This window comes from Scyliorhinus canicula, chromosome 2 (assembly GCF_902713615.1).
Source record: "Scyliorhinus canicula chromosome 2, sScyCan1.1, whole genome shotgun sequence".
Lineage (NCBI taxonomy): Eukaryota > Metazoa > Chordata > Chondrichthyes > Carcharhiniformes > Scyliorhinidae > Scyliorhinus > Scyliorhinus canicula.
Genome location: NC_052147.1, coordinates 101,309,576 through 101,324,981, shown reverse-complemented (window position 1 = coordinate 101,324,981; position 15,406 = coordinate 101,309,576). Strand labels below are relative to the sequence as shown.

General features: G+C 43.8%; 1 protein-coding gene across 4 annotated transcripts in view; it reads right to left on the bottom strand.

Annotated features, from left to right (window-relative positions):
• Nucleotides 1-2,925: 2,925 nt before the first annotated feature.
• pacs2 (phosphofurin acidic cluster sorting protein 2) overlaps nucleotides 2,926-15,406 on the bottom strand; it is a 338,514-nt gene continuing 326,033 nt past the window's right edge. For all 4 annotated transcript variants that reach the window (XM_038784039.1, XM_038784040.1, XM_038784041.1 and 1 more), the window contains 3 exons: nucleotides 11,896-12,128; nucleotides 8,317-8,430; nucleotides 2,926-4,172 (listed from right to left, as the gene is read on the bottom strand). In XM_038784039.1, the coding sequence (XP_038639967.1) occupies nucleotides 4,054-4,172; nucleotides 8,317-8,430; nucleotides 11,896-12,128 (466 nt within the window). In that variant the 3' untranslated portion in view covers nucleotides 2,926-4,053. The remainder of the gene's footprint in view (nucleotides 4,173-8,316; nucleotides 8,431-11,895; nucleotides 12,129-15,406) is intronic.

Here is a 15,406-nt window from a genome sequence, read left to right as displayed (position 1 = left end):
GGAGGATGGCGATCCTCTGCCACCTTATCCTAGTGGTCATGCTTTGTGTGCGACTAGGCAGTATAGCCATTCAACATGGAAGGCATCGTACCCAAGCCTGATAGCTTCTTCAAGTGACATGCACTGTTGCCATCTTAGCCCAGATAGCAAATCAAACACAGAACAGACTGAACTGCAGAGATTTTCAACTGTATGGTTTTCTGCATAGTTTGCCTGTGGAGGAGTTCCAAAGCATGCATTTTTAAAATTGAGCATCAGAAATAGAGCAAGGAGTTTGGGACTGGTAACATTCACTTCCCTCTTAAAGGAAATAGCAGCATATCATTGGGACCTGGAAGCTGTATGTGAATAACAGTTTGACATGTGCCAACAATGTAGAATTAGCAATGTACCATTATGAACAAACTTGTACATTTTCACAAACACAAAGCTGTTATTATCACTTCAGGTTAATCCAGATACAGTATTGGTTAAGCATTTTTGTTTTCGCAGTCGTATTATGTAACATGGAAAATAAATATGAGAAAAATAGTGGCTTTATCCTGAATGATCAGTAGTCCATCAGCATAGGGATTCTTAAATCATCATGTCTCCAGTAATGACAAAAGGACCAGAGAGACCTTATCCTCATTCCTGTAGAGCCATGTATTAAATGGAATGACAATACCTTTCAACATGAGCTGTTGTCAGTTCCAATGTTAAAGATCTCTTTGTTCAAAGGCTGAGTGTGAAAAGTACCTTTTACTGATAGGGTTTATTAGTGCATCAAGGATGACAAAGAATGTTCTGGGATAACTGCTTCATTCCAAACTCCATGTGGAAGTTCTTCCAAAGAGTTTCAACTCTGATCTGTTTTTTTAAAAATAGTGTCCCTTCCTCCCCCACCCCAGTTACTTATTTCCCTGATGATGCTGATTCCCTCTGGGGAACAGTTCAGTTCTACTATGATCACCAGTTTCCTGTGTGAGGTGACTATTTCACAGGTGTGAACCTAAGCTGCAGGTTTGGTAAATTACTCACAAGGCATCACAATCAAATATTAATCTGTTTGCACTTGACACCCACACACTTTTCAGCAAATGGATAGTTGGAAGGGATCAAGCGCAGGAATCCCGGCAGATTTTTTCGCTTTCCTAATCGAGGCATACTGGGCACCATTGAAATACCCCACATTAGGTTAACTAGGGATCTGATAACTTGGTGCAGACCTGAGGCCCTTCTGTACAGCTAAGTACCTCCAGGACATGAATCCACTGACCCAGAGTTGCTTAATTTATTCCCAGTTACAAGTGCAGTGAAGAATTGATGCAATGGCAGTAAAACCAAATGTAGTACATGAAGCAAAACAGGTGATATCGTATTGGCTGCCCAGTAAACACCCCACCAATATTGGGTGTACTACTTAACAACTGACTGAAGTGATTCAACCTTTCCATGTCCAATTTCATCCCCAATGAAGTGAGTATCCCCGGAAAAAAATCATCTAGTGCAGTGAAGTGAGGAATGAGGCAGCTGCCTGGTTAAAGACTACACATATATAAGACATGTCCTGCCTTTCATAGAACATAGAACAGTACAGCACAGAACAGGCCCTTCGGTCCTCAATGTTGTGCCGAGCCATGATCACCCCACTCAAACCCACGTATCCACCCTATACCCACAACCCAGCAACCCCCCCCCCCCCTTAACCTTACTTTAATTAGGACACTACGGGCAATTTAGCATGGCCAATCCACCTAACCCGCACATCTTTGGACTGTGACATAGACTTCCTCAAGTCTTTTTTACTTGACTTGAGGTAATGGTCAAACATCGTACACACTAGTGGTAAGAACCTTTGAAATAAGCGACCACCCTAAGCTGAATTGTGATGGTGGCACTTTTATAATAAACCGGGTCAGAGATCTGGACGCCACACAGATAACACGGACAATGATGCAATGGAAACCAAATGCCGATAGTTTGTTTTAGGTAGGTCAATAGCTATCAAATAAGGCTATGTCTAGATGAATGCATTGTTTCACACAGGCATATAAACTAATGCAGAGATTCGTGTTCTAGCACTACAGATACTTAAGTTAGTGGTCAGATTTTCCATATGTACAACTTATTCAAGCTTCAAGACACAAAGATTCACAGTGTTACTTGTTACCTTTCTGACTGCAAATCTAAAATTTTTGATACACTCAGGCACTAGTTCACTGGCATTTTAGACCTGTAGGGCGAGTTACTGATTTAGTTATGTTTAAGGCAGGTGAGATCCAATTAATTCCCAAACCAGAATTATTATTTAGAAAATGTATTTTGGCACGTTAAAACAAAAAGATCTGAGGTATTTGCAAAAGCAGAAAACACACACTGTCAAGGTTAGATGTCATAATATGAGACTATTAATTTTTTCTAACATGAAGGGAATAATGCAAACATGGTTTCTTTTGTAATAAACTACAAGCTTAATTCCGACACATATTTTCTGATCTATGTCACATTATTTTAAAGCCTTTGTGCCGATACAAGTTATATGGGGAAAGGGATTCATTCTATTAAGAGCAATTACTCTTTGGTACCTACAATGCCAGATTTTGCACCATCACTGCACCAGTCTATATAAAACTGTACAACATTAGTTATTAGTGTCAAAAAACAAGTCAATATGCACTCCTTTAAAAGATAACATTCTTTTCAGGAGATCTAGTTAAATGCATAAAATTATACTTTAAACTATCAAAGCTTATACTAACAAACTGTTATATACACTGCAAATTATGAGCAACATCACAGGGAAAAGCAGCCACCTTTCTCCTTTGTTGTTAAGTACACTCAAATCAAACAGAGAATCTGAATGATTTCCTGAATGGATCTATGCGACAATTGAGAAAAGCAGATCACCCCCCCCCCCCCCCCCCCCCCCAGTACCCCCCCCACTCAAAAAATAAAAGTTAGGAGTTAGAAATCTGTACAACCCCGGTTATATTACAAAATGAGATTCAAAGCTGGATATTTGGGACAACTTTGCTCCCTCGCAGTGATTCTGTGACGAAGTGTGGAAAAGATCTCTGCACGTTGATTCACTTTTTTCCTTGCCAGTCAATCACAAGTACATAACCTCACTCAAAAGTGAATTTTCAAAAAATTAATAAACCCCTCACAAAAATTACATTAGAGCCTTATTGCAATTTGGTGCGTCAGTAATAAAAGAGCTGCCTTAGTGTCACCAGCGCAAATCTAAACTACTTGCTGGCATACAAAGTTGAGGAAAGCTTTTAATGGGGCTACCTGAAGACTGCATAGCCAAGATAGGTCCCTTATTTGGCTGCCATGGTAACAAGCGCTAGCCCCTCATGCGAAGGCCCTGCATAGTATAGTAGCCAAGAGCCTCACTTAAGAAGCAAGTCTCTTTTAAAACAAAATACGCACCAAATAATCAAAAGGTAATCACCCTCGGACATCACTTGTTGCAGTCTCTCTGTATGCAGCTAAAATTGAAACGGCAGGTGTGGGCGGCACTGGCTATCTGGGCATCTGGCAAAGAATAACTTGGCTTTCATGATTCAGAATGCATTTCCGTGGGCAAGAATACACTGTCAGGATTCTATGGACTACAACAACGGTTTGTTGCAAGAACATCTAACTGATTGCAAGAATATCCAAGTGAAGCCAGATTTGTGGTCTAAATGGATATCCTAGGGCTGTTCAGAGATTTACGGTTTATACTTTAATCTGCTGATTTCACCTCTTATCTATTGCAATGGTCATGAACAAACGTGGCATGTGCATTGCCCGTATTTGTATTCAAAAAGGCACCCTCCCCATCCTACTGCAAAGAACCAGTGCTTCACTGCGCTCACACAACCTTCTGGTTAAGACTTGTAAGGGTATTTATTTTATTCCTTGCCGTAGATCATTCTTAAAACAAATGTTTTATCAATGCAAAGCTCTGACACTGCACGCAAGAAGCAGGCACCTCCAGTTTGGAATAGGTTCTTGGCACTGACGAGTTGTTGGATCTCAGTCCAGCTACAGGTTAAGTACTCCTTGTGTGGCTGGGAAGGTTTAGTAAGCGCATTTCAAATGACTGAAAATGCCGATTGGGAAATATTTCACATGAGAGCTCCACTGAGCAGCAAGCTGGAAAAACTTTACATCGTTCCATTCCACTCCATCAATCGTTACTGAAAGAGAAGCAGAAAAACAGTGAGTAGAACGGACAAAATGCCCATATTTCTTAATGGGCAGGGCTGACCAATGTGGATAGGGAGAAATTATTTTTAAGCAGCATGGTGTTATGATCTGGAATTCACTGCCTCAAAGGCTGGTGGAAGGAGATTCAAAACTAACTTTCTCAAGGGGAATACATATATTGTTGAAAAGGAACAAATTACACGACTTGTGGGAGAAGTACAAGAGAGTGGTAGCAAGTTCATTGTTCTTCAAAAAAGCTAACACAAGCGAGATGGACCAAGAGGCCTCCTTTTGTAGGATTCCATGAATAATCACCACCGTGCTTGTTCTTATGCTTTGACCTGCTTAAGAGGAAGTGACTCATAGATACCTTGTATCTATTCAGGAAGATCCCTGACATCAATTTCCAGCGTTTTGGGCAAGCTTTTCAACCAGGGAGTGGGTTGTAAAGTTGAAGCAATTTACGACAGTCTGGGCTGTGCTGTCTTCTGCTCCACTGCCAGCTCTTTGAGTGACCTGATCATTTTACTCAAGCACGTCTTACAGAAGCCACAAAAAGTACCAATAGTGCACCATCTGAGTGACACGCCATTTCAAGACTCAAAATCTGGATAATATGATAGCACAGTGGTTAGCACTGTTGCTTCACACGGCCAGGGTACCAGGTTCGATTCGCAGCTTGGGTCATTGTCTGTGCGGAGTCTGCACATTCTCCCCACGTCTGCGTGGGTTTCCTCCGGGTGCTCCCGTTTCCTCCCACAAGTCTCAAAAGATGTGCTGTTAGGTAATTTGGATATTCTGAATTCTCCCTCCGTGGAGCCGAACAGGCGCTTGAGTGTGACGACTAGGGGCTTTTCACAGTAACTTTATTGCATTGTTAATGTAAGCCTATTTGTGACAATAACAATTAGAATAAATCATCCACTGTCAGCAATTCCACAGGTTCAACCTTTTTTTTTCAAATTCATGTTCAGTATGTGGGTGTTGCATGCAAGGGCTTATTGACAATCCCAAATTGTCTTGAGAAGACAGTGTGGGCCTTATTCTTGAACCATTGCAGTCCGTGTGGTATTGTCACAGCTTGATGCAGCTTAATGGCATGCTAGGCCTCTTCAGAGGGAAGTTTAAAAGTCAACCCCATATTATCTACAGATAAATTCACGTATAGGCCAGGAACGGTAGTACAGTGGGTAACACTGTTGCTTCACAGCTCCAGGGTCCCAGGTTCGATTCCCAGCTTGGGTCACTGTCTGTGTGGAGTCTGCACGTTCTCCCGTGTCTGCGTGGGTTTCCTCCGGGTGTTCCGGATTCCTCCCACAAGTCCCGAAAGATGTGCTGTTAGGTAATTTGGACATTCTCAAATCTCCGTGTACCTGAAAAGGTCGGAATGTGGCGTCTAGGGGCTTTTCACAGTAACTTCATTGCAGCGTTAATGTAAGCCTACTTGTGACAATAAAGATTATAATAAACCATCCGCCATCAGCAATTCCGCAGGGCAACCTTTTTTTTCAAATTCATGTTCAGTATGTACACATTAATGAAAGCCTACTTGTGACAATAAAGATTATTATTGTTACCAGCTCAAGGCGGTAGGTTTCCTCCTTTAGGAAATTAGTGAACCAGTTCATGTTTCATGATAATCCGACAGTTTAATGTTCACTTTTACTGGCGCCTGCTTTTTATTTTTAGTGTTTTAAAAAAAAATGTATTTCAAATTTTTAAACTGCCATGGTAGGATTTGAACTCACATTCACCTTAATTATTATCAACACCTTTTTAATTCGATCTTTTCATTTTTATTTATTTTCCCCCTCTCCTGAAGGGATTGGATTCGTTTATTGTCACGTGTGCCGACGTACAGTGAAAAGTATTTTCCTGCATGCAGCTCAAATAGATCATTTAGTACATGAAAAGAAAATACATAATAGGGAAACACAAGGTACACAATGTAAATACCTAGACACCAGCATCGGGTGAAGCATACAGGAGTGCAGTGTTAATCAGGTCAGTCTATAAGAGGGTCGTCATACGAGGGAGAAGGAATTTGCATTTATGTACTGCTTTTCATGACTTGTGTCCCAAAGCGGTTTATGGCCAATTAAGTACTTTTCTCAGTGGCCATTGCTGGTGTATGGTGCCATAGATGGGAATAGATTTCCAGTACATGGGCCAATTGGCTACGCTTCTTGAGAGAGCCTGATTAGTGCATGTTCGAATCACAGGTAACTCCACCCTATTCCTAATTCAACATCGACATGTAAGCACTTGTGAGAGACCCACTGTACAGTATGGTTAAGTATGTATATAGCCTGTATTATTACCCACCCTTAGGTCAAGGAGGCCATTATAATGGTCTTTACTTGAGGAAGCAGGCAGACTATCATCTAACTCAGACTTGGGATGGGGGCTCAATTAGGTTTTTAATCAGAAGGAGTCGGAAGAGGACACAGGCCGAGAAATTCCTCAGATCTGCTTCTGCTTCACTGGAAAGGTGACTAAAACCCTATTTGCACTGAATTTTCACTTAAGTTACTCTGGTGAAGTGGGGGCAGATTCAAGGAATTTCCCAGCCATTATGCATTTTATATTAAAACCCAAATGACCAAGTGAGTAAAATTAAAAATGCTCCAGTATTCTGGGTTATAGATACAGTTTATAGATATAGTTTATCATTAATACTAATTAGACAAAAATACTATTTCTTGGCATGAAGGGACATCAATCTCTGAAAGCTGGAGAGGTGATGGGGTCCAGCAAAACATATTTCCGAACCACTGAACTATCATAGAGGACTGTGTCATGGGAATGTCCCTTTAAGAAATGTTTTAGTCTTATCACATGGCTTCAGTGATGTCATTGTGTGGGTGGAGCTGGGCTGTGACTTGGAGTTTTACTTTCTCTTTGAGTTTGACCTGGTTTTGTATTGCACAGGTTGGAAAGAAGTGTCTCTTTCTTCAGTTTAAAAGCTGTTTCCAGATTACTTGACAACTTAAAAGTGATAACTGTTTTCCGAAAGGAATTCAAAGCTGCTGTTTTGGAAAGGACACAGATGTATCCATACCAAGTCGTAAAGATAGTAAGAGTGCCGTGTGTTGGGCCACACCTTTGAAAAGGGGTTTCTGGTTTATGGGATCTTGTTATTAAATTGGAGCAGTTAAAGGGGGAAATGTATTAAGGGTGATAAATACATTATTGTAGCTGTGAGAGGTGTTTATGTTTGTAGTTGATAAAAATGCTTACTGTGTGTGTTTATAAAATTGTTAACTAAATTAATGGAATAAAGCTTGTTTTTGATTAAAAGTGCTTAAGGCCTCTGTTGAATAACACCTGAAAGACAGGCCCTTGTGCTCATCGTAACCAAAATCGATAAACAGTTGTAGGTCAGGTGAACACCATGATATACTTTGGAGTTTTCTAAACCCTGGCCCGTTACAATTGGTTGAAACTAGAGTTGATTGTGTCTCTGGTATAGAATTCCTCAGTCAAAGCAACTCCATTCCAGAAAATTGAGCACAAAACCTAGGCTGACACTGGCAGTGAAGTACTGAGGGAATGCTACACTCTCAAGAGGTGCTGCCTTTTCGATGAAACTGAGGCTCCTCATTTGAACATAAAAGAACTCCATGCTGTTTCCCTCAACCAACAGATATGAAAAAAGGAGACTGGTCATTACCATATTGCTGCTTGTGGGATCTTACAGTTCTGCATTTAACAATGATTAGGCTCGGGCGGCACGGTAGCACAGTGGTTAGCACTGCTGTCTCAGCGCCCAAGACCCGGCTTCTATTCTGGCTCTGGGTCACTGTCCATGTGGAGTTTGCACATTCTCCCCGTGTGTGCATGGATCTCACGCCCACAACCCAAAGATGTGCAGGATAGGTGGATTGGCCACTCTAAATTGCCCCTTAATTGGAAAAAAGAATAAAACAATGATTTCACTCCAAAAGTGCATCATCGGCTGTAAAACATTTTGAGATGTCTTGAGGCTGTTACAAATGCTAAATGAATGCCAAGCCTCTCTTAAGGTCCATCTGTAGCATCATAACCATCCGCCCATTTACCACTGAAGCTTTATAGGACGACACTCTTAAGAATGGGTTCTGGTGCTCCTGAACCCAATTTCCTCAGTCATACCTCGCAGCATGGTCTGTTGCTGTTTTGCAGTGCAGATCAATCGGCTGATGCCTTCAATCACTTGACTCTTTGATTCCAATTCTTTGTCTTTTGTCTTCTTAGGTAAAAACATCACTACAAGAAAAATAATGAAAAAAAATTAAAATCAGGACTGCAAAGGGAGCACCTATGCTGTCGTCTTAAAAGGGATGGGCTGAGTTAAACGCAGGTCCAGGTCCACCGTAGCAACTACAATGGCCCGTAACTGCCTCTCATGTTAGCGACTTAAGTTGCTGGTCCGCCGCACATGCATGGTGTGAGAACCCTGACATGCGGTTGTGCGGGCATGCACGCACGCTGGAAGCATGCAGCGTTTAAACTCCTGGCTGGCTTCCTTTCCCTGCTTGAAGGCATGCGCTGTAAGGGAGCTCAATGAAAAATGCAGGGACAGTACTACCTTGGACGACTTGCCCCAATGGTAGATACGTTTTTACACCTTTTCATTTGCATTTTAATCTAGAATATTCAAACTGCTGCAGGAGACACTGGTAGACATTTTTTTGGTACGTTAATGTTTTATATTATTAGTGTTTAGCATTTATAAATAAGTTAAACATGCAAATAAGGTGAAAGGAATATATATTTGTTTTTTTTTAAACTTTGGTTTGTCATGAGGATGTTAAATCCATTAAAGGAACTTTAATGCATTTTAATTGGAAAACAAAGGAATTGGTACTTTATATTAAAAACAAATTCGGACCTTGGGTGACTGTCGTGTTTGCATATTTTCCCCGTGTCTGCACAGAATTCCTACAGTGCAGGAGGCGGCTATTTGGTCCATTGAGTCTGCAGCGACCCTCTGAAAGAGTACCCTAGCTAGGCTCACTCTCCCCCTGGAACCTAACCTGTACATCCCTGGACACTAAGGGCAATTTAGCATGGCCAATCAACCTAATCTGCACATCTTTGGACTGTGGGAGGAAAACAGAGCACTCAGAGGAAACCCATGCAGACAGTGGGAAAACATACAAATTCCACACAGCCAGTCACTCAAAGTCAGAATTGAATCTGGGTCCCTGGTGCTGCGAGGCAGCAGTGCTAAACACTGTGCCGCTGCTGTTTCCTCCGGGTGCTTCGAATTCCTCTCAGTCCAAAGATGCAGTTAGGTGGATTGGCCTTGCTAAATTTCCCTGGTGCGCTTTTAAAATCTTATGGCCACAATCTAAATGAAAACATAACAGTTTTAAGCATGCCACAGGTAAAGTTATATAATAATATTGTGCAGATAGGAATAGTTTCATAGATTTAAAACAAATAACCAAACCTATGTTCACTTATAAATAATAAGCTTTAATCATTAAAAAAAAATTACTTTAAAAAGAACCATTAACAACAGTAATGCCTGTATAAAAGACCACACAAAACTGTTAAAAAAAACTTCTACATGGAGACTTCCGGTGACGGCGGGCAGGAGGCGGCCGCGCAACGGAGGGCTCCCGATCGGGAACGGTATTTCCGGGGCTTTAAGCCCGGTCCCAGGGTCCACGGAGGCGTCAAAATCAGGGAGAAGGCACAGAAGAGACACAGCAGAAGATGATGTCCAGGATCAGCAAGAAAACGGCCGGTAAAAGAACAGCTGAGGGCCCGTTGGGGAGTGGAGAGGTCACCACGGAGTCACCAGGGAAAAAGGAGGCTGGAGCACCAGGGGAGGCCGCATTGCTGAAGGCTGAAGAAATAACTAAGGTAATGGCTGCAGAATTCGAAAGGTAGTTTACAAAACACCTGGAGGCGATGAGGAAGGAGATGAGGGAGGTTTTGAGTTTGCTGGTGGAGGAGGCGATTTCCCCGGTGATGACGGCGGTGGCGAGTGCAATGGCGGAGGTGCGGGCGCAAGGGGAGGCGCTGAAGGTAGTGGAGGAGACGGTGGCGCAGCACGGTGATCAACTTGCCTCGATGGGGAAGGAGATGCGGAAGGCGATGGAGGTGAACAAGGATCTGCGAGGAAAATTGGAAGATCTGGAAAACAGGTCCAGGCGACAAAATTTAAGGATGGTGGGGCTGCCCGAAGGAGTTGAAGGGCCGAGGCCGACGGAGTATTTTGCCGCTATCCTGGCGAAACTATTGGGGCAGGGGGAGGAGCCCTCCCGATATGAACTGGATAGGGCTCATCGGTCGGGGAGGCCTGTACCAAAGGCGGGTGAGCCACCAAGAGTAGTGACTTTGTGCTTCCGTAGGTACTGTGTGAAAGAGAAGGTCCTGTGCTGGGCCAAGCAGAAGCGGATGGTGCAGTGGGCTGAAGCTGGTATACGTGTATACCAGGACTTTACGGTTGAGCTGGCGAGGAGGCGGGCTGCTTTCAACCGGGTGAAGAGGGCACTGTACATCAGCAAGGTGCAGTGCGGCATTGTATATCCAGCGAAGCTGAGGGCGACTTATAAGCTCAAGGACTTTTATTTTGAAACGGCGGAAGCAGCGGAGGAGTTTGCAAAGGCAGGACTGTGGCAGAACTGAGAAATTGAGAAATGGCGATGTGCCGATGTAACCTCATGACTGTATTTTCTTCTTTTTTGTCTCTTTTTTTTTGTTTCACTGCGTGCGGGTATGTGGGCTAAAGGAGCCAAAGGTGTATATATTTGGACAAGGGAAGTGATGGGATTTGCACTCAAAGCGAAGGCTCTTTGGGGTGTAGGTGGATATGCGGGGTGTGCGTGCTAAAAGGGGATTTCTGGGCTTTCCTTGGGCCGGGCAAGAGGGAAAGGGACCCGGGCGGGGGCCTCTGCGCTGGCCGGTTTAAACCGGCAGTGAACGGGAGTGAGGTGGGGGGAGGGGCTGCGGCCATCGGAGCCTGGCAGAACAGGGTCCGAGTGGTCTAGCCGGGGTGGAAAGTTGGGGGGGGAAGGAACAGAGGTTGGGGGAAGGAGTTTTACAAGAGGCAGTGGGCGGGAGGAGTTGGAGGGTATCACATACGGTACTCTTTCGGAGGTTGGACGGCGTGATTGGCGGGGGGGGGTGGATTCTAGGGTGACCATGGGCGGTCCCGGACTCCTTTCTTTTTTCTCCTTTGTTTTTTTGTTTCCACCGTGGGAGGGTTTGTTTTATTGGATGCATATATTGACAGGTGGGCTGTTGTTTGGGGTGGTGGGAGGATGGGATCGTTGTTATTGTTAAGGGGATTGACTTTGTATTTGTTACATTTTACTGTTTGGGGGTGGGGTGGGAATTTGAGGAAAAATGTGAAAATGGAGAATAAAAAACATTTAAAAAAAAACTTCTACATACCTTTAAAACACTTGTTAAATATGTTGCCTGTTGTGTTCAGTCTAATCTGCAGTTTAAATGCCTACCCTCAATGGCCGTTAAAAAGCTGGCCCCATCATAAGGGGGCAGGGCTGCACTAATCCTGTGCCACACTGAAGCCTGCGCAGACCAAGGCGCTGGAGGCACAAGGCTGCCCGCACAGAGAGGAAGGTTCATCACATTATCCGAGCACAGTTAAGTCCACATTTTTCCCTTTTAATATCGGTGGCCCGTGGCTTCCCGCCGCTTGCCGAAAGTTATGGGCCAATAGTGGTTAAAGTTCTGCCCTGTGCAGTCTCTTACCCTTTTTGTTCTTCTCCTTTGTCACCACTATCATGGACATTGTCGGCAGAGTTGGAATTTCCCCACCATTGGGCAGCCTGCTGACCTGGAGGGAACGGAACGTGCACTTCAGTGTGTTCTTCGCCGTGGCATCCTTCTTCTCCGGATCTTTCTTCTTGTCAGCCAGCTGCTGTGCAATCCAGTAATCAACCTGAAGTCCCATCAGCTCTCCGCTGTGGCCAAGGCTCTGTGAGCTGTCGAGAGTAAAGTATCAAGAAATTACTGGCTGCTTATATATTTCATACCAGTTCTCACAAAAGTCCCATGATTTAATAACACTGGATATCTGAGACTGTCTGAGTCTTAAGAAGACTCCATGTGGTAACTGAATATACAGTAAATTCATGAGGGATGGATTCACCTATGTGATCCCCACAGGGTGTGTTCTTGATCTCTACTATGTGTTCTGTGGAGGTTTGGAGCTTCTCATAAGGAAGGAGAGAAACAAAGAAGAAATTAAAGGACAAATGGACAACTCTGTTGTAACATGCCAGCTAGCTGCCATATTGTTATAAGCCAAAGGCTATTGCTTCATGGTGTGTGGCACAGGGCAGGTAAGGACAAGAGAAATAATTACAAAAAAAAGGGAAGGAGAAACAGGACACAAACTGTGCAAAAAACACTCAGCTTAATTGCTCATTATTGACTTTTGGTTAATACAATAGTGTTCCAATTATATTGTGTATTAATATAACCTTTAAACATTATACCATGAGAAGATATTAAATCCACTCAGACTTCAGTGGAAATAAATCTCCAGTATTTGGAAAATCATTGTCTTCTCCACCAAGATTCAGAAACACAATCATGTTCACTGTGCAATTTGATCCAAGGGAGCCACCATGACTCAGCTGTGGATCAGTGTCCTTTTCGAGCTTATGAATTCAAGTCCTACTCCTGAGAACCTGAGCACAAAATCTAGACTGACACTCCAGTGCAAGTACTGAAGGATGCTGCAGTATCTTCTTCTCTTTGAAAGTGACTGGAAGCCTTGCAGATCAAAGGATCTGAAGGGGTTTAAAGCCTTGTGATGTGGATTTGGCTTTCTATGAAGTAACAGTTGCTGCTTTCTACATCTCTGTCTGAGGCAGCAGGTCTAAAGGACATGAGTGAAAAAGCAGCGATTTTTCCCAGTTTCTGTCTGGACTGCTCTTTAACTTACTTCTTGATATAGTGAGGGAGGAGAGGAGGGGGGGGGGGGAGATGCTGGTGAGCAGGTTTGATTGGGGGGGGCTTCTGGTGAGAAGGTTTGCATTGTTTTGGGGTGGGGGGAGGTTCCAATGGTCTTTGGGGGCATCTATATTAAATACTTACTCCCTTGGCCCACGCGAGGTCTACCGAGTCATGGCCACACCGAAAAATACCTACACCAAATCACAGCCCAGAGGGCCAGAGCATCAGGGAGGTGTGGAGAATCTGGTGTTGAGTCTGTTAATAGGATGCAAATGGGTTTAAATGACCCATCTGCATTTCCCGCTGACGCAGGCCATGAACCTCGACGCTGCTGCCAGGGAGGGACCAGAGCATCACGACGGGATTGCCACCTTGCCTGACATGAGGTTTGCTTCCCTATCGAAATCTCCACCACCTGCGGCGGAGAATCGTTCCCACAGTCTTTCAGATCGACACTAAACTGAGGCCCCATTCACCCTCTCAGAGATATGTAAAAATTCCATGGCACACCAACAAATAAGAGCAGGAACACTCCAAAATGAAAACAGAAAGTGGTGGAAGAACTCAGCAGGTCTGGTGGCACCTGTGGAAAGAGAAACAGAGGTAATGTTTCAAGTTCAATAAGATTATTCTTTGGACTGCGACAGCACTTTTAGACATAATGAAAGGCCCAATAAATTCAATGCCTTCTTTCTATGGAGTTGTACAGCTACAACCATTGGAGGTGAATTGCGCTCTTATTTATCAATTGCCCAACATGCTCATCAGTGCAAGAAACCAGCCACCTGGCCACACACAGTACCACATGCGGTTCATAAACGTTCCAAGACATTTTGCAGGAGTTTTTCACAGTAGTGTCCTCAGCCCAGCCATTAATGACCTTCCCTCCATCATAAAGTCAGAAGTGGAGATCTTAGTGTTCAATACCATTTGTTTCAGATGTTGAAGCTGTCCATATGTAGCAAGACCTGGACAATATTCATGCTTGGGTTAAAAATGGCAAGTGAAAGGTTCATTTCACACAAATGCCAAGTAACAACCATCTCCAACAAGAAAGAATCTAACCATCTACCCTTGGCATCCAATGTCAGTACCATCATTGAATCCCCCCCCGGCCCCCCCCCCCCCCACCCACATCAACATCCTGGGGGCTAACCAATGACCAGGAACTTAATAAAATTAGCCATAGAACTGTTTTGGCAGGTCTCTGGAAATTCTGCATTGGGGAACTCACCTCCTGATTCCCAAAAGCCTGTTCACCATCTACAAGGTACAAGTTGGAAGTGAGATGGAATACTCTTCACTTGCCTGAATGAGAGTAGCTCCAACAACACCCAAGAAACTCAACACCATCCAGGACAAAACACCAGTTTGTCCGCCACCCCCTCCACCACTTTAAACATTTACACCCCCAACCATCAACGCACAGGGGCAGCAGTGTGTACCATATGCAAGATGCAATGCTCACCAAACCGTTCCACACCTACACCTTCTACCACCCAGAAAGACAAGGACAACAAATGCATGGGAACACCACCACCTGAAAATTTCCCTCCAGGTCACACACAATCCTGACTTGGAAAATATCACCGTTCCTTCAGTCACTGGGTCAACCTCCTGGAATTCCCATCGTAACAGCACTGTGGGTGCACCTACACAGTTGGACTGCAGTGGTTCAAAGATGATGGCTCACGAGCATCCTCTTAAAGGCAATTAGGGATGAGCAACATATGTTGGCAGGTCAGTGGACTGCATATCCCATGAAATAATGGGGGCGATTCACTGGGACCCCTAGCCCGAGGCATGATTCCTGATGGCCAGTTGAATCGGGCGTGAATCCTCCCCGTGTATGAAACCCATTGCGAGTCTTCCGGTCCGCCTCCTGCTGGCAAGAACCTGATTCAAGCTAATTACCATTCATTTGACAGTAATTAGCAAGTTTGAAGCACAATGATCTGGCCTCACGGGATGCTCAGAACAAAGAAACAGCCTCTTTTCAAAAATTGCAGTTAGAAACAATACCAGCAGCACCTGTTCAAAAAAGTCAATGTATCGTCAAGAGCTTTAAAAATGAACATGACCTGTTTAGCAAGGACAAAATACATTCCGCTCATAAATTATCAACTCTCCAGGGAATCTCCAGCAGCCACAACAATATCCCATTCGCCCTTTATATGTAACAAGTGGTTGAAATGAATCATGACCTCACCTTTTACAACTCCTTATTGACATCTTCAGCAGGTATACTGCCTGTATATATTTTAAACCAGAGTGTTATTCATAACATCACTGCTACAAA